A 26,872-nucleotide genomic window follows, 5' to 3' on the forward strand; every position below is an offset into this window, starting at 1 on the left:
CTTCAAAAATATAACTGGTAATATTTGGAATTTAATTGACTGGCCAATAGGCCATGAAATTATGTTACACTTCTGCATTATAGATATCATAGACAACTTGAACTTGAAGTTCAAGCTTCCCATCCTTCAATTGTTAACTGGGATATATTTCCACATATTTGATGTTACCAAAAATGTTTTGTTTTCAAATGTTAATTACAAAGACAGTGAGAGGCCCATTAACTGGCAGAGGGGTGGCGCTGCAAATTAAATCATGAGAACAAATGAAAACGCATCACAACAGCATCAGACTTTACTAAACAACTGTAGCTGGAAATGGCAATGGAAGACATCTCCACATAAAAAACACGCAATGCAACAAAATAAATATTATTCAACATATAGCTGAGCGACGGCAGGGAAGACTGCTCCTTCTCCTTCTCCTGGTAATCCTTGCTTTGGCACTATCCACTCACCATATACCAAGCAGGCTGTGTGATCCTGTGGTGAAGAAAGGTCTACCTGTGGAATGAAGACCCGCCTACTTCCTGGTTTCTGTGGAGCTCTGTCAGGCTGACTTCAGTCCACCCATTGGTCCCCTCTGTTCCAGGTCTAACAATCGCTCGTCACCACCTCAGCATTACCTCCTGCTCTTAAGGAGAGCCCTCCAGTAGCTCTTGGCAGCTTGTCACAGCCAGTTGACTTGTGTGCCTCATGTGTGTTGATTGTGTGCCATATTAGTGAAGTAAGTACTTTGTTAGTTAGCCTCTGCAGTTGTGTTTAGTGGAGTGATTCACTTGAGTTTGTCATTGCCACAGTACCTTTTGAGTGTTTGATTTTTATGTGCATTTACCAGCGTGTGGCTGGTAAGAAAACCTGCAATGCAATGTACATATAGAAGAAGCCTCCGCGTTGTTCAAAAGAATTTACTGAACAAAAAAGAGCTACTGATTATTGCATTATATTTATTTTTATATTGTGAAGTGCACCTGCAACCTGAATTTTGTGCTTTCCTTTACTGGTTTAAGCGGGATCTGAACGACTGAAGGTGAAAACAAACTACAACCTTTATGCTGGTTTGATTATTATGGAAGATTTATTTGGACTTTAATATTTGTAACCCACAGAAGACAAGCTACAAATGTGTACAATGATGCGCAATTGTGTAATTTTACACTGGTGATGTGTAAAATCATATCCACAAAAATACAGTGTGATTTGCAAATACACACAATTTAATCTGTACAAAGATCTTTTTATTTCACATGCCAATTTGTAGGTCACGTAGCATTTGTAACTTCCTTTTTACACATTTGTGGAATTTTGGTCCAGCTGCAGCCCACAGACAAATGTGACGGAAGTTGATGGAAGTTGAACTTCCATATATGGTTTGTCCCAGAAGCCACCACGCACAAAACGTGACGGGGTGACCCCCCCCACCACCCCGCTGTCATTCTGTGGGAAACACTGGAAAGTAATATAGTAACATAACTAGTTACTTTTATCACCCAGTAATAAGTGAAGTAATAATATTAATTTTTTAAGGAGTAATAAGTAACTGGTAATATATTACAATTTCTGAGTAACTTTCCCAACACTGGATGTCACTGCACTATGTTTCTGTTGTATGATTACGGGATTGACATGAAGAGGATTTCCTACAATAAATCACTGAGCATTTCCCTTTCTGTTTCCCCATTTTCTCAGCAGCACCTTGGCCCCCTCCTCTCCGAGCTGCTACTGGACTGCCAGCCTGCAGCACTGCTTTCTGAGCTACTTCTGCTGGCCCACTGGACACTACTACATCCAAACTTTTCTGTACAAGTGTACATATTTTATTGCTCTGACTACAATATCGTGAATCCAGATTCAACTGAAGGTACAAATATCAACACAGGCTATTTTCATTATAATTATTTTGTTTATTTAACATTGTTTTACATCATTATTCAATACACTAGAGGTAAATATAAGTGTAGGTCAGTATGCAGTTCAAATCTGACTGAAGTTATAGGGTTAATGTGTCATGTACATATTATTCACTTTCACGTATTTATTTTGTTTACCAGGTCCATAAAGAGAAGTGCTTCATCAACAATTACAATTCTAATATGTTGGATTTAATTCCCTGTTGAATGTACTTCTGTATTTATACTTCTGTATATTTTTATTGCAATTATTTAGTTATTCTGTAGGTGTGATGGCATAGGTCTATATATGTGTCTTTTCATGTCAGCATGGAGTTCTGCAGGGTGGTTTGTTGTCTCCAGTCTTTTTAAACTGGCAGTTAAATGTTTGTAACTAAAGTAGCATTTTTGGTAATGTCATTAATCTTTGTTTTATTTTGTCCCTGCAGTTCTGGGCTTCATCACTGAGTATGTTCACCATACTGTGCGTGCACTGAACTCATCTCTGCAGCTCACTTCATCTGCTGTTATCGAGACATAATCTATCTAGATGAGTAGCCTATATATTGGGACAAACTGACACAATGTTTTGACACAAGAATAAATAATTTGATGTATTATAGTTAATGCCGAATCTTTAAGCAGAGCATGAAGTTTGTTGTAGACAGTGTTACACAAAGTTTTCCAACGAAAGTTAAAGTCCAAGGGACTTCTTCAGTTCTGACTGACTGGTAGGGAAACTCAGCTATTTAACCTCAGTGGGGTCGTTTGCCAACATCGTCCATACTGCTGGTTCGGTAGTGTTCCTGGTTGTTGTAACGACAGTCGTTACGGTCGTTAGGACTACCCGTAGCCATGAACGACCATCGTTGTTAATAAATATTCTCCCAACTCACAAAACTGCAAAAAAAATTAATGAATGAAAATTTTACATATTTACTGCCAAGAAAATGCTGTCTTCTTTCATGAATTTGACCCTGCTCTGAATGCCTGCTACTTACTAACCCCAAACACCTGTTTTCCTAAAAAGCACACATACTTATAGATAAAAACTAAAGTATATATAATTTAGATATAAACATAAGCCTACATGGTCAGATTAGTGTTTTAGAGGCAATGCATCCCTCATGAAAAAAAATCACAACCATGGACAGCTACAGGAGGGGATCGAGAGAAAGAGTTTCTTTACTTAGTGCACCCAGTGTTCTGAAATTATCATTTCTTCACAAAGCCAACATCATACTTCCACACAAATGAGGAGAAACATCCCTAGTTATCAGGCTAAATTGTGGGTTAATTGTGTCTAAAATTCAAATAAAATAAAAGTGTCCATTAGGTGGGCTGGTGTGTTTTTTGTTTTGAATATCTTACTTAGTGGTAACATGATATTGCATATAACTTCAATGAAGAGCTGGAACGAGCTGATACACAATATATATGATATATATATGTCAGACACAACTTCAAAGTCATTAAGGTGGAATCTGAGGGTAAAATTAGGGTTTGTGCTGAATAATAACTATTGACAACTAGACGATTTCATTGATTTCAATTTCAGAAGTCTTAGAAACATATTGTCCAAACTACAGCCTAAACTGAGACACGTGACTGCAGTGTCATGTGTGAATGTGTTTTTGTGAAGGAAGCGCCATCTCATAGTGTCACTCTTCACTTAAATGAACAGCTGTGTTTACAGTAGAATGTAGTTGTCAGACTGCTTTATCACATCTAATAAATTAAATATTACTAATGTGCTTTTTTATCTTAAACTGAAAAGAAGTCGTCTACAGGAGCTTTAACAAAAAATGTGACCGTGTATTATAATATATTATATTATATATATAAATATAGGACATAAACACTCAGTGGGAACATGTAAATAATTATATGAGATAATCTGTAGTCATTTCACCAAGTTTCTTTTAAATTGTGTGCTATAAGTTGAAATTTACAAAATACTGCCTGACATTTGAAAGTCCGAGGTGCACCCACTGTTCCACTGGTTTTGTTGGTACAGATCTCTTTATTGATGTGGAGGAAAACCATAGGAGAAAGAGATTTAGGGTTATTTAAGAATTAAGGCTGCTTTATGGCATTTTACACCCATTTATAACCAATGTGACCATCTGTAAAATAAATCACTAAAGTGACTAATAACAATATGTACATTATAATGTCACTGAACAGTCGTTCCCAGTTTGACTTCAGAATAAACGGTTTCATCCGCTGCTGCAGGACTTGAGTTTCCTGTAAAAGGAGTCGTACCAGTTTGAAATGTCAATGTACTGATATATGTTTCTATACAGTTTTTTGCTTCAGCAATGCCTACATCCATAATGTAAAATAAATGTAGTGTACAAAAACAAAACACAAGAGAAAACATGTTACAATAGTACTCACAACAAAGATAGTTGAACACTGATAGTTGATAGAAAATCAAGGAAGGATTTAAGAATACGTAAAATAAATAACTAAATACAAAAATTATACAGAAAACAGAAAACATTTAAATTACGTCAAATCAGTAACAGCTACCATTGTATTGAAACATATTTGTGTTGGATGGACACAGAACTCACTGTGTCCAAGACAAACCTGTTGGACAGTAACAGCTGCAGGTGGATGTAAGCTTTACTTACCTTTGTCTTTCTTGGCTTTATCATAGGAGTGAACCTCTGCATACATCAGATTGTCTAAAACAGAAGCCACGTTTCAGGTTTAATTTGTACAGTAGTTATGAACTGATGGAAAAATTAAGATAAAAGGACTATGTCACGACCTGATGTTCATTCCATGACCTCATAACCTCAGATGTGTTCTGTTTGTTTTTTGAGTAAATCTTTTGTTTCCCGTCTTTGAGAATTTGGTCTGGGATAAGAACCATTGATGCTGTGTGCCTGTAAAGCCCACTGAGACATTGTACGTGATGCAGAGCGATACAAATAAACTATGCTTAAAGGAGTGGTTCATACCTTTTTTGAGATGTGTCTTAAAACAATAGTCACACGCCCATATGAACAGTAAACTGCTATAATCATCCCCCGTGGTCATGCTGGCCCTGATAACATCCCTTCCTTATTTGCTTTTAGTGGAAGTGATGGGGGACAAAATCCCCTAATAATAAATACATTTTTGCAAGAAGGAGGGAAGTGGATTACGTAGACAGACAATTTTTTTTAAATACAACTATCTATGGTGGAACCAACTCATTTGTCACCTATTAATTCTTTTTCAACAACGTGAGAGATTACATATCATATTTATTTAATCAAACATATACTATATGGACAAAAGTACCAGACACCCCTGTCCCAATACTTTTGGTAGGGATTGTTTTTTCATGGTGTGGTCTTTCTTACAATTTTCACAAACAGTTTGTTTTTTGTCTTTTCCTCTTTCAATATGGCAATGCCCCCGTGCACAAAGCCAGCTCCATAAAGAAATGGTTTTCCCCGTTTGGTGTGGAAGAACTTGACTGGCCCGCTCAGAGCACCTGACCTCTACCCTATCCAGCACTTTAGGGATAAACTAGAGCGGAGACTGCGAGCCAGGCCGTCGTGTCCAACATCAGTGTCTGACCTCACAAATGCTCTTCTGGATGAACAGGCAACAATTCCCACAGATAAACTCTAAAATCTTGTACAAAGCCTTCATAGAAGAGTGGAAGGTGTTATAGCTGCAAAGGGAGGACCATCTCTGTATTAATTCCTATGGAGTTAGAATGGGATGTTATAAATGTAATGTTTAGGTGTCCTAGTACTTTTTTCCATATAGAGTATCTGAAAATCAACATACCGCAAATCCAACAAGCCCTAAAGGTTCAGTGTGTAATATTTAAGAGGATCTATTGACAGAAAAGCAAAATAATATAATATAATGAATGGTTATGTTTTTATTACCTTAGAATCAGTGATTGAAGTGGGAAAAAATTCTGAGTAGAGAATCCCAGAACCTCACAACGTGTGTGATATTAACGCACACGAAGTCGAAATTAAAACTTCACAACTCAGGAAATGGGACCATCTGAGGAACACGTGAATGCCGCTGGTTGCAATTTGCACCCCTCACCACAAGATGCCACTAAATCACTGACCCTTTAAAGCTCTTATATATACAGTACATGGGGTTATAATATGACCACTGCTGCTCTTTAGTGGAAGTATTAAAATATTACACTGTGTCAGGTAGCAGCACCCAACAAAAACTTCAAAATGTCTGTTGTACTTGTCTACCTGCTGCTGATCCTGTCTTGCCATTTGAATAAACAGGGCTCACCTCTGGTGTATTACCAGATGGATGCATGAAAAGACAATTTACTGGGCTTAATTTAGGCAATGCTGTATACAAAAGCCATCTCACCTAATTGCTTGTAATTCTCACGACATAAAATAAACTACTCACCCTTCTTAGCAATGTTTTTCAGCTCAATCAAAGCATATGTGACCTCGCTGAATTCCTCTGAAATATACATATTGTTTAAAATTCAGGGGTTTTCCATCATTTCTATTTACCTTATATCATCTTATTCTAGTATTTCTAACTGCTCCGTGTTAAACAAAAAGTATATACTGTACCATTTTCAATTTCTTCAGGGCCTTTGATTGATTCATAGAGACGAGCATCATCTAAAGAGCAGAGAAAATAAAGCTAATGTCATATTAATCAGTGTTTCAATTACATTATATGAATTCCGTAATCTTCTAAAACAGATAACGTGAAATGTAAACATTAAGTTTAATGTAAGTGATTAGTTATAAAGGATTAAGGCTGACCATGGAGAGGAGAAGAGTATTTTTTGTGTTGAGTTTCATCCTGGTTGATCATGTGATCTGTAGCAGAGCCCTGATTGGTGCTCTGAGACCTGCTGGACCCCAAAACACAAAGTAAATACAGCAGATTTGATAAGGAACATGTGATGTACTGCTGTTGGATTCAGACGCAGAGGAGAGAGCGTTGTACCAACCTGATAAAGCATGAATCTGTAAAAAAAAAAAAAAAACAGACATTTGCTGTTACATGGTTTTATTACAGTGCAGGTAATGACATCAGACTACATCTGTGAGTTTGACTAATCAGTGTGAAATCAATCTAATATCAGAAGGAGAAGAACTGACCTTTTGACTTTCTGCAGCGATGCAGAAACAGCAGCAGGAGAATAATCAGTAAAACTCCACAAACCAGCCCAACAATCAACAACACAGGAAATGGAGAGCTTTCAGGCGCTGCCATGATAAATAATCTATATTAATATTAATTATATGACACTTTTCTTAAATACATTTACAAAAACAGAGTTATGGTCTCATCAAGCCTCACAAATGGTGACTTTCACCCTGGCCAGAGAAGAACAATAGAAAAATATATATAACAAACAAAATATATCACATACACACAAATGCAAATACACTTACACAGTAAATAAATGTATAAGATCAAATACACTTAAATAAACCCCTGATCATGTATCATTTATGTCTAGATATCACAGTATCACAATAAATCATCCTCCTGTTGCTTGATGAAACGTTTCTTCAGCTCAAAATAAATACTACTTTGTAATATAAACTAACACACCTTTCACTGCTAATCACATATTTACTTTTGTATTTTTATGTTTCATTATTGAATAACCAATGTAGAAAACATCTCTTACACAAACTAATAGGTTAAGTCTGCTGAAACAAGGCCAACTTACTTTTACTTTACTTTTTTACACTTACCTGTGATACAACTTACAAGAAAATTCTGTTTTAATCACACTCACATTTTACTGACATCCAACTCTCTGGTGATGATCGACTCAGCTGACCTTGTGACTCTCTTCCTTCACATTTATAAAAGCCTTCATCTGACTTTGACACTGCAGGGAGAGTCAGCTCCTTTCTGGTTTTATTTTGGATGAGTTTTCCATTTTTATAGAAATCTACATTAGAAAGAACATTTTCTGTCTTTAACTTGCAGCTCAGAGTAACAGACTCTCCCTCAGCCACAGGATGGACAGGGCTCACCAGGATCAAATCACTGCCTGTAAAAAGATCAAGGAATATGTGATCAGCTGGTGAAGGTTGAACAAGTTGATGTACAAAGATAAAAATGAATTAAATATTTTTAAACAAATGTTATAGATGCGTACAGTCGCTGAACAAATACCTGACATTTGGCTTGTGTGTTTGAAACTTTAACACGTCTTAATGTAAATATTCTTTTTGTTGAGAAATATTGTGAGCCAGGTTCAGGTGTGAAGAAGTTTCGGAGACTGATGAAGACTTAACATTGCTTGGTTTATTGAGCCCAACCGAGGAGATACAGTGCCAGCATACAACATGTGAACACGTCAAATGCCAACACCAAATCTGAAGGATAACATCTTGTGGTCCCTTTTATGTTTCTGTCTTCCCCCTAGTGCCTGTAGGTTTCTCTATTAGGTCACCTTACACCCAGAACTATCTATCTGATGTTTAGACTCCAATGCTGCGTCATATTGGAATCTCTCACTATCCATGAGTTAAACTCTAATCTGTGGAGCCAGTAAGTTCTTGTAAACATTCTTGCAGGATTCAACCTTCCCAGAGAACACTGATATCTGCTAGCCTGATGCCTGAGCTACTGTCTCTAACTAATCAGTCTATTGTTGTCTCCCTGACAAGGACAAGTACATGTGAGAAATACCTAAAGCTAGAATGTCAGAAAACACTTATGGGGTCAGCTAAATTATTCTAAGCTATACCTGATATACCTTTCCCTGTTACATCAACAAAGCCTCTTAAGAAATATTCTCAGAAACAGAATCAGAAGAAGCTTTATTGCCAAGTAGTGTTTTACACATACGAGGAATTTGCTGTGGTGATAAGGTGCTACACGTAGACAAACATACAGTCAACATAAATAAATGTGGAAATATATAAATATGGAATAGAAGAACGTTGCATTATTCTGGGTCTGTGCCGTGCAGAAGTAACGTAACGGAAGAGAATATTGTGTACATATAAATATATAAACTGACAACATAAAAATATACAACAACAAAGATCAACAATCAACAACAAATATGTGCGACGTGCCGGGTCTGTGCCCGACACAAGATGAAATAGTATTTACATGTGCAGAGACATTTGGGGGAGTGTCAGTGGGGGACCTGGGCCTTGTAAATGAGGCTAGTTGCAGAGGCGAGAGGTTTTGGTCCCGCAGCCTCCTGCCAGAGGGGAGGGTCTGAAACAGTTTGTAAATGCTCCGTATTTGTATAGCGCCTTTCTAGTCTTTTCGACCACTCAAAGCGCTTTTACACTACATCTGCATTCACCAGTCACACACATTCATACACTGAGCCTAAGTGCTCAAACGGAAACTAACATTCACACTCATTCATACACTGGCGGAACAGCCACTTCGACACGGAACCAGGGGGGAGCCAGGGATTGAACCGCCGACCTTCCGATTAACGGCCAACCCGCTCTAACTCCTGAGCCACAGCCACAGACCCCGACCCCGACCCCGACCCCACCCTGTGTCCGGGGTGGGAGGAGTCAGCTACAATCTTTCCTGCTCGCCTCAGAGTCCTCGAGGCGTACAGGTCCAGAAGAGAAGGAAGCTTGCAGCCAATCACCTTCTCTGCAGAGCGAATGATGCGCTGCAGCCTGCTCTTGTCCCTGGCAGTGGCAGCAGCGTACCAGATGGTGAAGGAGGAGGTGAGGACGGACTCAATGATGGCGGTGTAGAAGTGCACCAACATTGTCTTTGGCGGGCTGAACTTCTTCAGCTGCTGCAGGAAGTACATCCACTTCTAGGCCTTCTTGGTGAGGGAGGTGATGTTAAAAGCAGAGCGGAAATCCACAAACAGGATCCTGGGGAGTCCAGGTGCTGGAGGATGTAGTGAAGGGCCATGTTTACTGCATCATCTACAGACCTGTTGGCTCTGTAGTTGAACTGCAGGGGGTCCAGGAGTGGGTCTGTGATGAATTTTAGGTGGAACAACACAAGGCGTTCAAAGGACTTCATAACCACAGAGGTCAGGGCGACGGATCTGTAGTCGTTTAGTCCAGTGGTCCTTGGTTTCTTGGGGACAGGGATGATGGTGGAGGCTTTGAAGCAGGCTGGCACATGGCATGACTCTGACCCCCTCCAGACAGAAGTGGCGTCGTTTGCAGAGAACTTCTTTAGTCTCTCTGCATACAGTCGTTTAGCTTCTCGCACCTCCTTGCTAAACCTGTACTTTAACACCCTGCACCACTTTTTATCTTTCTGTCATGTTTACAGTGTGTACAAAGGTTGTAGTTTGTATCACCTTCACTTGTACAGCTCCCCCCTGAGGGAAAACTGTTCATTTTGATTGCAGGTTTAGCTGAGCAGCCAACCTTCATCATGTGTCACTATTTATATGGCACCTTGGTGGTGCACATGGGTAAATTTGAATGGTGAATGGGTTTACACATTAAGAACTATTATATTTGTTGTCAGCTAATGTGAACTTTGTGTTAGTGTGCTTGTTAGAAGAAATGTCAAGTTTAACTCTTTTTGAAATTAAAAAATCTGACAGGCAACAGAAATGAGTAATGCCACCATTCCTTTAAAAAGAATACACTATTCAATACTACTGATAATAGTCAAAACATAGACTGGATATAGTTTTATTTACAGGATGTTAAATAAATCAGTTTGGTCAACTTCAAATTTCTGATTGATTTAATGGAGTATTAAAATCATTCATGTTCAATAAAATGCAATGAAAACTCACCCTGCCCAGTGATGTTGACTGCATTGCTGAACTGTCCTGTTTCAGACTCACACCAGACCACTCCATCAATGTACTGTGATTTATTGGTGTTGCATGTGGATCCAGTCATTGTCCCCCAGGAAGAACAGTGTGGCAGGTGGCCAGATTTAGAAAACCTCCTCACTCTCCACTTAGTAGAGTTTCCTTCACAGCTCAGTGACACGGACTCTTCGGTGAAGTGCTGCACTCTGTCAGGACTCACTGTGAGAGACGCTGCTGGATGAAAATCTGAAAAACAAAAACATGTAATGAGGGCACAAACTAGGCATATGAAGTGATAAATGAGAAAATAGAAAATACCATAATTTTAATCAATCTTGTCTGATTTGTTTTTAATCTTTTTGATTGTTTGGTGAATAGAAACACAATATCACACATATAGAGGTTTATAATGAGATTAAAAACACCACATTGGAAATAAAGCTATGGGTTTTATTTATGTGCCTCTGATTAGTCCACTGACAGAGACATCTAGTTTGTAAAAGGTATGATTGGTTAGGGGGCGGGACTAGTAGTCAGAGGAACTGGAGGAGCAGGAAAACAAGGGAGACGTGCGACTGTATTTTGAGTGGCCAATAGCTACGAACCAAGACGAATATTAGAGGGTAGAGACCTTTATATACAGTCTATGTGTCTACAGTGTTAGCCTGACTCATTTAAGATAAGTGTGTTTTTGGCTAAGAGTCTGCTGTGGACATTACTGTGTATCTCTGAGCTGACCTTGGCCGGTAGGATAATTAGCATAGTATCTCACGGCTCGCTTGCCGTGTGTGTGTATGTGGACTTTGAGGCCCGGACAGAACTCACTGGTACCCTGCTCAGGGAGCGAAGGGACCATCCGCTCTACTGTAAACTGTCATTCAGCGCGCTCAAGCTGCAATCAGGCCTGCAACGGGGGTTGTTTATTTTAATGCCGGGTTTTATTTTTTTGGGCCCATTAGAGTAACTGAGTAGAGTGCTGTGGTTATCGATATATATGATTATTGTTTTATATGAAGTTATCTGAGGTATTTGCTGCTGAATGTTCATTAGCAGTTGAAATGTGAACAATATTGTTTGCTAAGGTACACTCAGATATTTGCAGCGGTTAGTGCAGAGAACTTTTAAGTTTCCATCAAGAGTTATAAAGGTACAGACTGACCTTGATCAGTTTTACAATATCTGGGGAACAAGTGGACGGTTGTATACTTTGATTGGTTAAGGTAATTGAGGGGACATCTCTCTTAACCCTAAAGGTCACTTTATTTAATAAAATTTTATTATTTTTAATTTTAAAAAAAAGTAAATAAATACTGCCTTGTCATAAGATTTACCTCTTTGTCATTGTTATAAATATACACATTTGAAGCAGAGGATTTTCAGTTTAAAAAGAGTTAAAAACTACACATCTGCACCATCTTTTGTAAAAATAGTTCTGTCAGAGTGTTCCTAAAGTAGTTAGTGGTTAAAAGTTGCAACTGACGCTATAGGGTGCAGATTACTGAAAAGAACCCAAGGTGCTGTAACTCATGCTAGATGATACTGAGAAAGCACTACATCAGCAATACCAGAATAGATAAAAAAACTAATTACAACTAAAGGTTCTGCATTTACATGTTTAGGGGAAAGAGAGAAAAAAAACAAGAAACACAGACTTTAATTTAAAAGAAATTAAGAAAGAAGGCCAGGTAAATGGAAAATTAAGGAAGAAGTGGACGGCAGGAAAGAAGACAAACAAAAAAGAAAGTACCAGTGCCTCAACCTTATATGCTACTAAAGTACATACACTTACTGAATGAATTTGTTATTTATATCCAGATTTGGGCATTAGTGGTTAGTTAAATGTGTCTTTAGCTGATTTTCGCTGAAATAAAACTCTTTCAAAAAGCATTTATGGTATCTAGTTAAACACGCAATGTACAGTAGTGGCCTTACACAGTGAGGTTATATGTTTCCAAAGTCAAAGGACACAGGTAGCTGCTGATTCCACTATTTGAGAAATTGTGTGTCAGGATGAAAGGGGGGTGAGGAGATTTTCTCATGTTAAAATTGAGTCCAGTCCAGAAGAAGAATCAAACAACTGTTTTAGAGAAGAGTTTGGAAAACTGAACATTTGACCTGAGTTAAAAAAAAAAAGGTCACAACAGTAAATACATTTCTTCTATTGTGTGAACATGGAAAGGTCTAATCAAACTGACCTCCAGACCAGACAAACTTTGCTATACTGTAAGAAGTGTAATACACTGGATCTCCTCTTCCAGCTCTGCACTTATATCCTGCTGTGTGTGTCTGTCCATGAACGATGTAGGAATCCTGTTCAGTCCCGTTGCTGCTGCCAGGTAGCAGCTCTTGGTCGTAGTAGTTGGCTGATAGTTTGGGAACAGCCTTAAACCAGAAGAACCTCCATCCTGCAGATGGATCTTTAACTCTGCAGCTCAGAGTTACTGAGGCTCCAGGACTCAGCCAGGATGGAGACACAGTGAGGACAGGCTGGGGCTCTGTTGGAGGGGGATTTTAAGAATAAAAACATGTTATGGTGGTGAATTACATGCACTGCTCGCATCCTACATATTTTCTCCATCTTTCTTCAAATATACAATACAAATATCAAGGTGCTTAATATATAGTAACCAAAATAGCAATTTTAATATCTTTTAGATTCAGCAAACTGATGACATGACTTACTGTAAGATAGTGTCAATGTGAAAGCATCACTCCAGTCTGTTGAAAACTTTCCACTTTTCATTCTGCCCAGACACCTGTACTCTCCAATGTGTGATGATGAAGCAGATCTGATGATGTATTGATTCTGTTTTTGAGGTTTGTATGAGCTCGTAGTTTTCCACTCATACTCCCACTCAGTGTCTCCTCCATCCTTGATCTCACATCTCAGAGTGATCGTCTCTCCTGAGTATATCTCAGGCCAGTTGGGTTGCAGAGTCACTACAGCCCTGTTTGTGACTGTTCAAAAAACAATAAATAATAAAATAACAAAAGCTTAAATGTTTTTAACCTTATTCGTAATTATTAATCATGTATGTACATTGTTTTCCTGCATTTTGTATTTTATTCTGTAATTCTAAATTGTCAGTTTTGTCAATACCGATTGCATCACTGTCCTCTGTGTAGTAAACTGGGTCTCCTCTTCCTCCTCTGCACCAGTAGAGTCGTCCCTGTGAGACACTGATTTGTCCATCTGAGATGAAGACAGCATCTTGTGTGTTCAGGGGTTCAGAGGTTTTCTCTCCTCTGTACCAGAAGTATTTCCAACCAGATGACGGGTTCACAGAGCAGCTCAGGGTCACACTGCCCCCTGCTGGAAAGTCTCTCCTGACAGCTCTCAGTTTGGCCTTTGGTCTCTGTGCTGTTTGATTTAGAACAAAGACATGATTAATGTAAAAAGATTATTAAAATGAGAAATATATAATCCAGCATTGTTGGTGGTGCAACAACTAATTGTTGATTGAAATCATTAGAAGATATTTTTATGTTTCACACTTATTAACGACTGAAGCTGTTGGCCACATTAACATAACAATGGTTAAAGTTCAAACACATCTTTAAAAATGAATGACCATTTAGACACAGCCTTCTCTTTGTGTCCAGTGTCTCTAAGATCATCACTCTGCTTCACTCTGGGAATGCTACATGTCTGCAGCTCATTCTGGCAAAATGTCCCTGAATGTTGAGACTTTAGTTTGAAAACTACTTACGTTCAGCTTTCAGTTAAAACAATCAGTTTTATTGGTTCTGATTCTTCGTCCTCATCAAATTTACACATGTAAGAGCTCCCGTCTGACAGTAGCTGAATGGTCATTTCAACTGTATTTGGTGATATTATTGATGACTGATGGTTTGTGTCCCTCTCAATAAGTGATCCGTTTTTATAGAAGACAGCGTTCTTCTCTTCTGTCTGAGTCCGATGTCTACAGCGCAGAGTCACTGATTCTCCTTCAGTGGATGCAGGATTTTCCAGGATCACATTCTTGTCTTAGTAACACATGTGGTTCTTTGTTTTACTAAGTCAGCTCAAATAAATGAACATATCAATAATATGAATAAATGTTGCAATGTATCAGTGATTTATGTTTCTCACATATTTTGAATTTAACAGTAAGTTGGAGACAGAAGAAAAGCTGCTGAAGTCACTCTCACTGGAATCAACAATAACAGCTTTAATAATTATGAATAAATAAAATCCCCCCTCCCATGAAAGAGGCTACACACTCAACAGCCCTGTATAATACATTACTGTTAATACATCACTTATAAACACTAAAAAGGGCTAATTTCTAAAATTTGTTCATTTTTCACAAAGAAAAAAAATGGGTTTGTTGGTAAATCCTTATGATCATTATGCAAATCTTTTAATGTGAACAGCTGAACCCAGCCCATCTTTCTTGTTCTGCTTTTAGTTGTCATAATTATGTGATAACAGTTCTACAGCTGCATAAACAGCATTAGTGGAGCTGGACAAACTTTAAGTTTTTTGAATCTTAAACTAGTTTTTACACTAAAATCCAAAGACATTTATACTTTATATTATCAACATGACTCATAAATCAGTGCTTTTATGTAACTTGGTCATCATAGTAAAACATTCATCACTTACCTGATACAGTTAGAGAGACTTTATTACTTTCCTTTGGCAAATATGTTGAGACCTTGAGACTTCCAAAGCACTGGTATTCACCACTGTGGCCTGTATCTAGTGGTTGTAATGTGTAGTTTTTATTTGTGTTGTAGTGGAGAAATTCTCGACCATCCTTGTTCATTCTGTAATACCAGTCAGTGTCTTTTCCTTCCCTCATGTCACATATGAAGGTCACAGACTCTCCAGTAAATAAAGGGGACCAGTTTGGCTCAATGGTTAGCAGAGAATCTAGAAACCAACGCAAGATTCATGGAGTGAAATGAGAAATACACTGACAGACAGAAAAAGGATGCGTTCAAGAGTGATGCGGATTCATCTCAAGTGAATACATGACAAGAAAGAAACTTGTTTAATTACCTTGAGCATGTCCACAGTAGAGGAGGATATTCAGCACTACAATAGAGTTTGAAACCTCATGAAACACATCAAACTGAAGATTCAAGAGTTAATAGATGAAATAAAGGAAGTCAGTGATACTCACAGAAAACCCCCAGCAAACAGAGCAAAGTGTGTCCCATACTCATATCCGGCACCGACTCTGTGACTCTGTTTCTGAGAAATCCTTCTAACTGTCTAAAGAAAAACCAGGAACAGAAGACACATTTCACTAAACCTATTCTTCTTCTGAGTTTAGAGTCTGTGTTTCCTTCCCCTTTACTAAAAACACACAACTAGACTGGGTTTGGCCACCGCATATTTTTGTCATATAAGACAAAGACTACTTTGTTGAATAATTTCGTCTCATAAACACATAAACCTGTAAGACTTTATGTTGTGTTTAGTTGTTTATTTAATACTTTATATGTCCACTGCTGTTAGAAACATAGTGAATGTTTTGTGGTGTGTGTGGTGTAGCCTGGCCAGAGTGGTTAGGAAGGTGGTAGGTAGGCAGACTCCAACATCATATGTTTGCAGAAGTGATTATTTTATTGACCATGGTCGGCAGTACATGGATAATTCAATCCAAAATAACAAAAGAAAAATAACACATCAAACTTATAGCAACACTAACACAAGGCACGTGTTCACAGCAGCACACCCTCACCTCCTTTTTTTTTTTTTTCCCCTGTTTATATAGGGTGGTCAATTCCCACCCAACTGCTTCAGCCCATCCCATTCTGATGCAGGTTGATACTCCACAACATCTATATCTAGAAATCTCTTAATATTTGGAACTTCGTTATCAGTTCACTCTGCTCCCACTGCCTAGAAAAACAGGTCAGGGTTATTCACACATTTATTCATAATAATCAAAAAACAACCAAAAGAAACATTCCTACAAAGAAAGAAAACCCTCTACTTGGTTTGGCCCAGTGATGTCATCCATGACCACCCGATTCCTATAAAACAGGAAATACTTACACCGGCCCCTCCGTAAAAAAAATATCCTGCATGGTGGAACTGAACAAAGGAACAAACAATTGTAAGTATTAACACAGGAAAACAACAATAACATAATAAAAAACACAAACAACCCGGAATAGTAAGTGGTGCACTTTTACACAAGCTATGGCAAATTACCAAAAAACATAAACATATATGTATAAACTAGAAAGTCATGGCCTGTATGGGACAAGTGGTGAGCAAACCCACTTCGTCACAGTGTGAGTCATGTGATCTTTGTATGCATGTACTGAACATCCTGTATGTGTCTCTAACACTCTCCATAGAGATATGAAATGTGGTCAAAACACATTTTATTTAGTGTTAGAAGCATATTGTCATTTAATCTGTCCAGCACATGACATCCTCTACCCTTAGACCGTCAATCCAGGATTATCAGGATAATGCTTTAAACCAGTAGGTTGGAGTGCATTTAATTGTGGCCAGAGAAAGCTCTGCATTTCAAATACAAGAATAACTGTCTAAAGGTCTTGACGTTTAAAAGCAACAACTAGTTCACAATGAATCGTTAGAGCCTGTTTGAAGCCATGAACAAACAGTGGCAGACATTTTCTGTTGGCTTTGCTTGCTTCTCATAAACTTCTTATGTTTGGTAGAATCATTAGCATTAGCAGCTAAATGTAGTGTTCTTCTGGATCACTGTAAAATCTCTTCCTCTTAAAACACAAACACAAATTTCTCTCTCTTGGTCAGTCGAATGTGATACATGACTGATGTGAGGATCAAACCTGTGACTTTTTTCACATTGAATTACTTAATATCACTTGTGGCGGACAAGCCTGGAATATAACCAGTTCTTAACTTGTTTATATTCTGGCAGATGTAGTTTGTAAACTGACATGGCAGAAAAAAATTATTGCTCGATATATTGATGAATAATGTCGGGAGGTCAGGTGATTTGTTAGACAGCAAAGAGACATTTATATATATATAAATATATTAAAAAATGATTCCTTCCAGAATAAATAAAGAGAGCTCAGATGAAATGACCTCAGGTGTCATTCTCACTTTCTCACCCAACTGGTAAAAGTTTATCTGAAAATGTATTCATTTTCAGCTTAAATCGCAAAGTTAAACTGCAGTACTGTAGAGAAAAGGATCCCATCCCCCCAACAAAGAAGATTTACATGTCCTCATGTTAAGGTGAAATCCTGATTTTAAGTTTGGTCATAACTTCACCCACAGGAAGTGACTGTGCTTGAGGAAGACAGAAATGGTCTCATGAACAGAAGTGAATGTGAAGAGAGCCAAAGCCCTGCCCCCTCTCCCAGCTAGCATCTTTTGCATTAGTTGCAGCTGTGACTCTTTGGGTTTTGTCTTAGAGGATACTGTTATTGTTTTATAGCATCAGGTGTTTTATATACAACCATCTCTGGTGGTGACGGTTAAAAGTGAAGGAAGGCAGTGGAGGACCAAATCTTGATTCAACCTAATCTGAAACGGAGGGAAGGAAGAAAAAAAAACTTCAAGACATTCAGTGGCAGAACATATTGCACTGCACGTGGAGACAAACATATTTTAAAACCTGCTTTTATACTGATGTAAGGACATGAATATTCCTCTTGTGATCTGTGCCTGGACTCCCCTGTTGCCTCTTTGTATTGTCCACCTCATGATATATGTATATGTCAGCATCACACTTAAAGTATCTTCATGATAACGTGACACAAGGTTTGTTTGTATTTGTTCAGGTTTTATCACATCTCTCTCTGAGATTTCTGCCTTCACCCTGATTCAATATAGATTAATTTAAATTAAATGAACAGAATTAGATGAACAGAATCCAACAACAACGTGTCTTTTCAGCAAATGTCTCAGTTACTGTGAATAATCCACATATCAATGAACAGTTTTTACTGGAAAAATGTTTTACCAAAAGAATAGTAACCAAAATCAAGTCTACTTCGTGGCTTTTGACAAGCTTGGGGGCCTTTCCGAAACTGCTTGCTACTCCCTCTCCCTACATACTTCCACTCTGTTTGAGCGTTTATGCGGAGGGTACGCCATATTGAGTGCCATCCTAAACCAATGAGGGCGCAGTAGTAGTGGGTTGTTAAACCTTCAAATGCCGAGTAAGCACCAATGCTGGCTTGTTGAAGGTGTGTAACACCCTTTGCTGCACGATGGGGGACCTTTCTTTCAATTTGCGTTCCGTGTGACTTCGCCGGTTAACATATGTTAACTACACTAACACCATTCGCAGGTTAACAACATAGCCCATATGATTTATATTGAAACGTTGTGTTTGTGAATGTAACATTTTTCATACAGGCTAAGTTAAAGTTATATAGGCTTTTCTTTACAATGAATATCAATCTTTTCATAAAAGAATATAATATTTATTTTTCGTAAATATATAAAGTCATGTTCTTAAAGAAATATTCGACATGAACAAACATTGAAATGAATGACAAATTCTTTCACTTTCGTTAATTTTCCTCAACATCAATCCTGAATCTTAATACCACTGTTGTTTATTTGATACTGTTTGATCTGTTGATTTTGATCAAGGAGAGAAGTCCAATGAAAATTAACAAAAGATTTAATTAAAAAAATTAGTGAATCAAAAGATAACATTATAGAACAAACAAAAACACTGCACTGAAGAAGCTTCTCTGTAAAGAGAACTTACACATTTTACTGCTGGAAAGAAAAGTTTATTCATACATAAAGTTATTTTTAATATTAATTAGTAAAAAAATATTAACCTACCTTTCAATATATTTTAAAAGCTAAGGAAAAGGTGTACATTACAAGGATATTTAGTTTGATAGCAGATCATTACATATAGGCCTACTAAAGTAATTGTTCACATCCATCCTCATCCAACTCTGAAAAAGATGCTGACTTTAAAGCTGCATTATCAGCTGGGTATTAAAGCTCAAATATACTTCAACAAACTGTTACCTGCTGCTGCTTTTCAGAACAGCTTACCTTTAAACTTTTCAACAAAAATGTTTAAAAAAATAACTGTAAAATAATAATAATAATGCAGTGCATAAATACTAAATGGGAATACACCTGAGCTGTCTTGTGCTTTGTGCTAAAAGAGAGTAATTTAATCCATATGACATCATTATTTTATATAATCTGTTAATTAAAAAAAAAATGAGACAAAAACAAATCAGTTTAAGCCATGTATGTGAAATGCAAATGTACTGTAAACAAATGTCACACACCACAATAACATTCACATATGAAACAGACAATGTTAAACTGTATAATGATAATGCATGTTAATCCAAACTCTGAGCTGCTGTGACTGAACTCAGGTTCCTATCGTCACCTCAGAGTGAACAGAGCTCTCTGTCAGAGGGTGGGTGTGCGGTTGGAGGTTTGAGGACCCAAACGCAGGTCACAAAAATAGTCAGGTACAGTTCAAAAGGTAAAAGCGAGCACACTTACAAGGAGTGGCTGAGTCCAGAGAATCCAAAATCATAAATAATTCAAACAAGCAAACAAAACAGACATCTGAAACAGGTACAGATCCAGAGAGCTGTTTCACAAAACCAAGTTGTGGATTAAGCCGGGATTTTCCAAATATACTGGCGGAAATTCGCCCTGACTCAGTTTCTCGAAAACATTAGTACTTACAGTCCCTTCCAAAAGTATTGGAACGGTAAAGCAAATTCCTTTTTTTTGTTGTTCACTGAAGACATTTGGGTTTAAGATCAAAAGATCAGAATTTCAGCTTTTATTTCCTGGTACTCACATCTAGATGTGTTAAACAACTCAGGACATATCACCGTTTGTATTAGACCACAGCATTCTTAGGTGAGCAAAAGTATTGGAACAAATAATCTTCAAGTAAATAACATTTAATATTTGGTGGCATAACTCTTGCTTGCAATAACTGCCTCAAGCCTGCGACCCATCGACATCACCAAACTGTTGCATTCTTCATTTGATGCTATTCCAGGCTTTTACCGCAGCTTCTTTCAGTTCTTGTTTGTTTCGGGGTTTTTCTCCCTTCAGTCTCCTCTTAAGGAGGTGAAATGCAGCTCTGTTGGGTTAAGGTCAGGTGATTGACTTGGCAGACAAAATGTTTCTGTCCACTTCTGAATTCATTCTGTTGCTACCATCATCAGTTACTTCATCAACAGATATTAATGAGCCTGTTCCAGAGGCAGCCATGCACGCCCAAGCCATGACATTACCTCCACCATGCTTCACAGATGAGCTTGTACGCATATTTTCTAGCTCTTTTTGTTATTTCTCAAGCTGCTCGTGTTCCTTTTCCTTAATGTTGCTGTTGCTTGAGATTGCCACATTTATCATCATTAGCATCCTTACACAGTCTGCACCTGGATCTTGTACTGAGTGCCTGTTCTTGTGCCGCCATGATTAGTGCTTCTGTGCTGTCCTTTAGTCGAGCCTTTTCCAGCCACTTCTTGTATGTGCCGGTGGTACATGCCGTGCAACATCTTGTCCTTTGAATTCCTTGTCCTCACCCTTGGGTTTCTGCTGCCTGAGGTATTCACTAAGCCCTTCATCTTTGTGGGCTATCTTCCTGATGTACTCTTGGCAGTGGTTTTGTCACTCACTAGCCCTCGGCCTCCCTCGCTCCACTTAGTGTACAGTCTCAGGGTGCTGGATTTGGGGTGAAACCCTCCATGCATTGTGATGAGCTTTCTTGTCTTGATGTCAGTAGCCTCTATCTCCTCTTTTGGCCAGTTTATTATACCTGATGACTGGCAGGGCGTATGTTTTTGATGGCTTGTATCTTGTTCTTCCCATTCAGCTGACTTTTCAGGACCTGCTTTACCCTTGTAAGTATTTGGCTGTGGTGGACTTCCTTGTTGCCTCCTCATGGTTTCTGTTTCCCTGTGGACCCCAAGGTATTTGTAGCTGTCCTGAACATCTGCAATATTACCTTCTTTCTAATATTATTTCTATTTCTTATGCCTTGATGTGCAATGTGTGCAACTGTAACACAAAAATTTCCCCTCGGGGATTAATGAAGTATTTCTGATTTCAGAATCAACCAGCTGGACAGCGTATCTCTCGGTTTGTCTGTGTTTTGGTTGTTTTGCCAGACTTGTCTGTTTTGTATACAGCGACAAGTAAAAGAGTAAAATACAACTATATACAGACATGGACAAAATTGTTGGTACCCTTCTGTTAAAGAAACACCCTGAAATAACATAATAAACTAAAATAATAATAAATAAAAAAATACTGAAAATGAAATTGTTTTTTAATTGTGGTTTAACAGAATCATTGTAAAAAAACAAACTTATGAAACTGGCCTGGACAAAAATGATGGTACCCCTAGAAAAGATTGGAAATAATTTGACCATAAGGACATGTTAAAAGAAAGATAATTATAGAAAAGCTTGTTAAAGGTAAAGGCTATAAGACCAGTTCCATGCAGCTTGGTGTTCCTGTGACTACAGTTGCACATATTGTTCAGAAGTTTAAGGTCCATGGACGTGGCCGCAAGAGGAAAATTCAGGACAAATCTAAGAGACGGATAATATGAATGGTAAGCAAAGAGCCCAAAACAACTTCCACTGACATTAGAGATGAACTCCAAGGTCAAGATACATCAGTGTCAGATCGCACCATCCGTCGCTGTTTGAGCCAAAGTGGACCGAGGAGGACACCACTGTTGAAAGCAAATCATAAAAAAGCGAGACTGAATGCATATTGACAAGCTAAAAAGCTTGTGGGAGAATGTCCTTTGGACAGATGAGACAAAACTGGCGCTGTTTGGCAAGTCACATCAGCTCTAAGTTCGCAGACGCAAAAATGAAGCATACAAAGAAAAGAACACTGAACCTACTGTGAAGCATGGAGGAGGCTCAGTTGTGTTTTGGGCTGCTTTGCATCTGGCACAGGGCGTCTTAAATCTGTACAGGGTTAATGAAATCTCAAGACTATCAAGTCATTCTGGAGCAAAATGTGCTGCCCAGTGTGAGGAATCTTGGTCTCAGTTACAGATCATGGGTCCTGCAACAGCTAAAACCACCCGAGAATGGCTAAGAGCAAAACATTGGACTATTATGAAGTGGCCCTCTATGAGCCCTGATCTAAATCCTACTGAACATCTGTGGAAGGAGCTGAAACATGCAGTTTGGAGAAGGTACCTTTCGTACCTGAAACAGCTGGAGCAGTTTGCTAATGAGGAGTGGGCCAAAATACCTGTTGACAAGTGCTGAAGCCTCATTAAGAGTTGATTGCAGTGCACAAAATATTAAGTTCAGGTTACCATCATTTTTGTCCAGGCTTGTTTCATTAGTTTGTTTTTTAAAATAATCCTGTTGAACCCTCAGTTCAAATTTCATCAGTTAATTTTCAGTTATTATTTTATCTATTAATACATTTTGTCAATTTCAACTTATTTCAGGCACCATTGTGGGTTTTTCTTTCTTTAAAGGAAGGGTACCAACAATTTTGTCCACGTCTGTATATAGTCCTCTGCCATCTAACCTATAGAATTACTACTTAATTGCAATAAAATATGTATAATAAGTATAAATACAAAAGCAAATTCAGCAGAAATCAACAGGAAAATTAAATCTAACATAACAGAATTGTAATTATTTCATATAATCCGATGATGATGCACTTCTCTTTATGGACCTGTAATTCAGAAAAAATATAAATGAAAAATAAATATTTGATACATTAACCCTATAACACCATCAGAACAATTAATGAAATTTTAAGTTACCTCAAATTAATTAAAACATTTACATTGACTGTAATTTCAAATGCATGCGGACCTAAAGTTATATGGTAAAGCTACTTCATTGTCACATACACGTAGCAATATTCATTCTCTGCATTTAACCCATCACTCCAGGGAGCGATGGGCAGCCGCTGTACACACAGGGACGCCTCTATTATTTGTACTTCTAATGTATTTAATGATGGCGATATGAAACAATTTTAGCAAAAATTGTGTTTAAATACAAATGACCCAGAAGCTAATGTTAATATTTGTACCTGCAGGTGTGTGTGGAATCACATTACAATAGTCAAGGCTCCTTGTGGGATGATTTCGTATTCCTGTTAAAACAATATGATAAAAAAAATTAAAACTGTCTTTTATAATACCCACAAGTATGTTAATACCAATGTGACCATTAGCAGGGGTACATACTTTTGGTATGTATTCTGGGATTTCTGTTTGAATTAACATTCAGTTTATTTTTGATGTTTCATATTTTGTGTACTCACTCCTCTTTCCAAGACCTTTGAGCTGAAACTCAGATACGACATGGCTGTATTCTGAATTCATGTCTGCAAGTCTGTCACCTGAAAATAGAAAGTTTTAACTGGCTTTAATTTTAATCACTCAATTAAAATCACATACTTGGGACTGCTCTGCATGAAGCACAATTTATACTGTACCACGCATATTCTTTCCAAAGCCACTGATTTTTTCATAGTCACAAACATGACCTACAGAAAAATCAGAAGTCAGATTAGTCAAATTTAGTTTACTGGCGTTAAATCTACTGCACAAAGAATACTGTTATTATTCAAAATATAATAACTGATATGTAGTAGTTTGTCAGCTGTAAAGGTAATTCAGGATTAGATGGAGGACTGACCATGGAGAAGAGAGGAGTATACTTGCTGCTCATTTTCATCTTGGTTTACCGTTTGGACGATAGCAGAGCTCTGATTGGTTCTCTGAGTCTGGATGAGCCTGAGACATGTACATGAGTAGAAAAATGTCAGGATTAGTAAACTTAAACAGTCTGTCGTGGTTTTCCTGCTTGTATGATTGTCTCCCTAATGATTTTCACCTGTGTCTTGTTATTCCACCTCTAGTCTGTGCTTGCGTCCCAGACCTTCCTCTGTGTTTTGATTTGCCTGATTCCCTGGACTTCCTTTGGACTGGACTGCTCACCTGTCTCTGACCCTGGCCTGCATCCACTTTCCATCAGTTTGTTCAACTTTTTGTTTAATTACTAATAAACATTATAAAACTGACCCTGCGAATGAAACTCACACATTCAAGCAGCACGTCTGTGAGGACCACTGAATACATAGATGTGATGGCACTGCTCAGTAGTGGCACTGACTGGGGAACCTAACATGTTTTTGAGGTGGGGGAGACCGAAGCACCCGAAGGAAACCCACGCAGACACGGGGAGAACATGCAAACTGCACACAGAAAGGCCGGGACAACCGGGTTTGAGAGAGGACTGTAGTGAGAGCACTGCGGTGTCAGGTGTGACTTTGCAGCAATGGCAAACTGATTACATGGCTCATGAGTCCAATAGGAGGGCCAGCATTAGTTACCATGGCTATGTACCCAGGTAAGAAGTGAACTGCCTTTAGGACTGAAAAAACAGGGTTAAACCAGAAGTTACCTTGCTCACCACAAATCCAGCTTGGAGTACAGGCCCCCAGATCCCTTGTTTCTGTGTCTGCGCTTGGCTCAATGTGACAGTTAATAAATCTTATGTTTAAGATGAGACAAGAGTGTTGACCAACCTGTGGCAACATGTATCTGTGAAAGACAGATTGGTCCTGTGAGACTGGATGAACCTGAAATAGGCAGTAAACAATGTACGTCAGTAGTGATATGTAAAAACTATTAAAAGTAAATAATTTATATTATGTTTAAGATGAGAGTGTTGCACCAACCTGTGACAACATGTATCTGTAAAAAGACAGTAATAATTCAGTTACATGATGTTTTGCAAACTGAGCCACTGATCCATGTCATGAAATCATAAATCCTCAGTATTTTTAATAAGCGGAGAGTAAATTATCTAAACTTAACGCTAAAAGGTCTCACCCTTGGACTTCTTGTACCAACACAGCAGCAGTGGCAGGGGAACAACCAGAAAGATGCCAATAACCAGCCCAACGATCAACAGCACAGGAAATGGAGAGCTGGACGCTGCAATAATAAAGAATATGTATGAAATGATTACACAAAAGGGGACCCCAATCAAGGGTCAGCATGACTGAAAGCAGAGAAAAATATATGCTTTTGGCATTATCAACAACACTGTGTGACTTTTGTGCTCTTTTCTGATTAATCCCAGTAAGGCAACATTGAGGAAGGTGTTTGTGTTTGTGAGGTCACTAAATGATGACTGACTTGCATGTGGTGTTACAGTGATTTAGACTGACTTGAGTCTGTAATTGCTGCCAAAGATGCTTCAACTAAGGACTGAGTTAAGGGTCTGAATACTTTTGACAATGTAATATTTCTGTTTATTTCTTTTTTAATACATTTGCAAACATTTCTAAAATCCTGGTTTGACTTTATCATCCTTGATTGTAGATTGAGGAGGGGACAATGAAAACATCTCCCAGCTGGAGGGCTTTAGAAATAAAGTATCTGAGGGTCTGAAAAGGTAGGCATCTGACTAAACTGTGAGGCATATGAGGGCGAGGACATGAACTTTCAGAACTTAACAAGTGCATTGGAGTAGAGCTCCAAATACATTGACAAGACACTGTTTTTAAGAGAACAGAAAATAGCTAGTTAACATGTCAATTTTGGTTTCTGAGGGGAATCTCTAATACAAAAAGAAATTAAATTCCTGCTCAACCTACCTTGTGTGAAATGAGGCTAAAAAGTAATACTGATTGGTTGAGACCACTGAGAGATATATGAGGGGGACATAATCTTTCAAAACTTGAAAAGCACACTCATAGTAAAGAACAAGAGCTGTTAACTGTTTGTGCACCAAGAAGCTGACAAACAACAGTCTTTATATTTATTTTTGATCAAAATTATTGCTAGGGACAATTCAGCAGTCGCTGGATATTGGTACAGGGACATGTTTTACCATAACTACTGAATTCTACTTCCTTCAACATAACAAAATGTGTGAAAGGGTCTGAATACTTTTGAATGCACTGTAAAGTAATACACATTTCACTGCTAATCATGTATTTACCTTGGACCTAATACACGTTATTAAATACCCTAATGTAGAACACCTTATTTTAGACAAACTAATAAGTTAAACTAAGCCTCTTCTAATGAATTACATTTCTTTCTCAGACTGTAACACAGCTTACAAATGCTGCAGAAACTGTTTTAATCACACTCACATTTTACTGACATCCAGCTCTCTGGTGATCGACTCAGCTGACCTGGTGTGAATATTTTCCTTCACATTTATAAAAGCCTTCATCTGACTTTGACACTGCAGGGAGAGTCAGCTCATTTCTGGTACAACTTTGGATGAGTTTTCC

The 26,872-nt window shown here is 38.1% G+C and overlaps 1 protein-coding gene and 2 long non-coding RNA genes across 3 annotated transcripts in view; all 3 read right to left on the bottom strand.

Annotated features, from left to right (window-relative positions):
- Positions 1-3,972: 3,972 nt before the first annotated feature.
- The window catches only part of LOC119908253, a 31,878-nt gene continuing 8,978 nt past the window's right edge, over positions 3,973-26,872 (bottom strand). Inside the window, exons 8-24 of the mRNA XM_038725971.1 lie at positions 25,455-25,559; positions 24,305-24,353; positions 15,771-15,946; positions 15,647-15,682; positions 15,248-15,517; positions 13,739-13,999; positions 13,321-13,596; positions 12,834-13,133; positions 10,618-10,884; positions 7,651-7,911; positions 7,001-7,108; positions 6,850-6,865; positions 6,659-6,750; positions 6,461-6,511; positions 6,288-6,344; positions 4,526-4,579; positions 3,973-4,133 (exon numbers count right to left, since the gene is read on the bottom strand). Of these exons, the coding sequence (XP_038581899.1) occupies positions 4,063-4,133; positions 4,526-4,579; positions 6,288-6,344; positions 6,461-6,511; positions 6,659-6,750; positions 6,850-6,865; positions 7,001-7,108; positions 7,651-7,911; positions 10,618-10,884; positions 12,834-13,133; positions 13,321-13,596; positions 13,739-13,999; positions 15,248-15,517; positions 15,647-15,682; positions 15,771-15,946; positions 24,305-24,353; positions 25,455-25,559 (2,450 nt within the window). The 3' untranslated portion in view covers positions 3,973-4,062. The remainder of the gene's footprint in view (positions 4,134-4,525; positions 4,580-6,287; positions 6,345-6,460; positions 6,512-6,658; positions 6,751-6,849; positions 6,866-7,000; positions 7,109-7,650; positions 7,912-10,617; positions 10,885-12,833; positions 13,134-13,320; positions 13,597-13,738; positions 14,000-15,247; positions 15,518-15,646; positions 15,683-15,770; positions 15,947-24,304; positions 24,354-25,454; positions 25,560-26,872) is intronic.
- Positions 21,301-24,445, bottom strand: LOC119908255. The gene is made up of 5 exons (XR_005445250.1): positions 24,256-24,445; positions 24,053-24,103; positions 23,879-23,956; positions 23,645-23,707; positions 21,301-23,278 (listed from the first exon to the last, which is right to left on the bottom strand). It is a non-coding gene; the product is annotated as an uncharacterized LOC119908255 (long non-coding RNA).
- On the bottom strand, positions 25,041-25,735 carry LOC119908256. The gene is made up of 3 exons (XR_005445251.1): positions 25,455-25,735; positions 25,301-25,316; positions 25,041-25,201 (listed from the first exon to the last, which is right to left on the bottom strand). It is a non-coding gene; the product is annotated as an uncharacterized LOC119908256 (long non-coding RNA).

This window comes from Micropterus salmoides, unplaced genomic scaffold (assembly GCF_014851395.1).
Source record: "Micropterus salmoides isolate LMB-PRFRI ecotype aquatic unplaced genomic scaffold, ASM1485139v1 Ms_hic_scaffold_1710, whole genome shotgun sequence".
Lineage (NCBI taxonomy): Eukaryota > Metazoa > Chordata > Actinopteri > Centrarchiformes > Centrarchidae > Micropterus > Micropterus salmoides.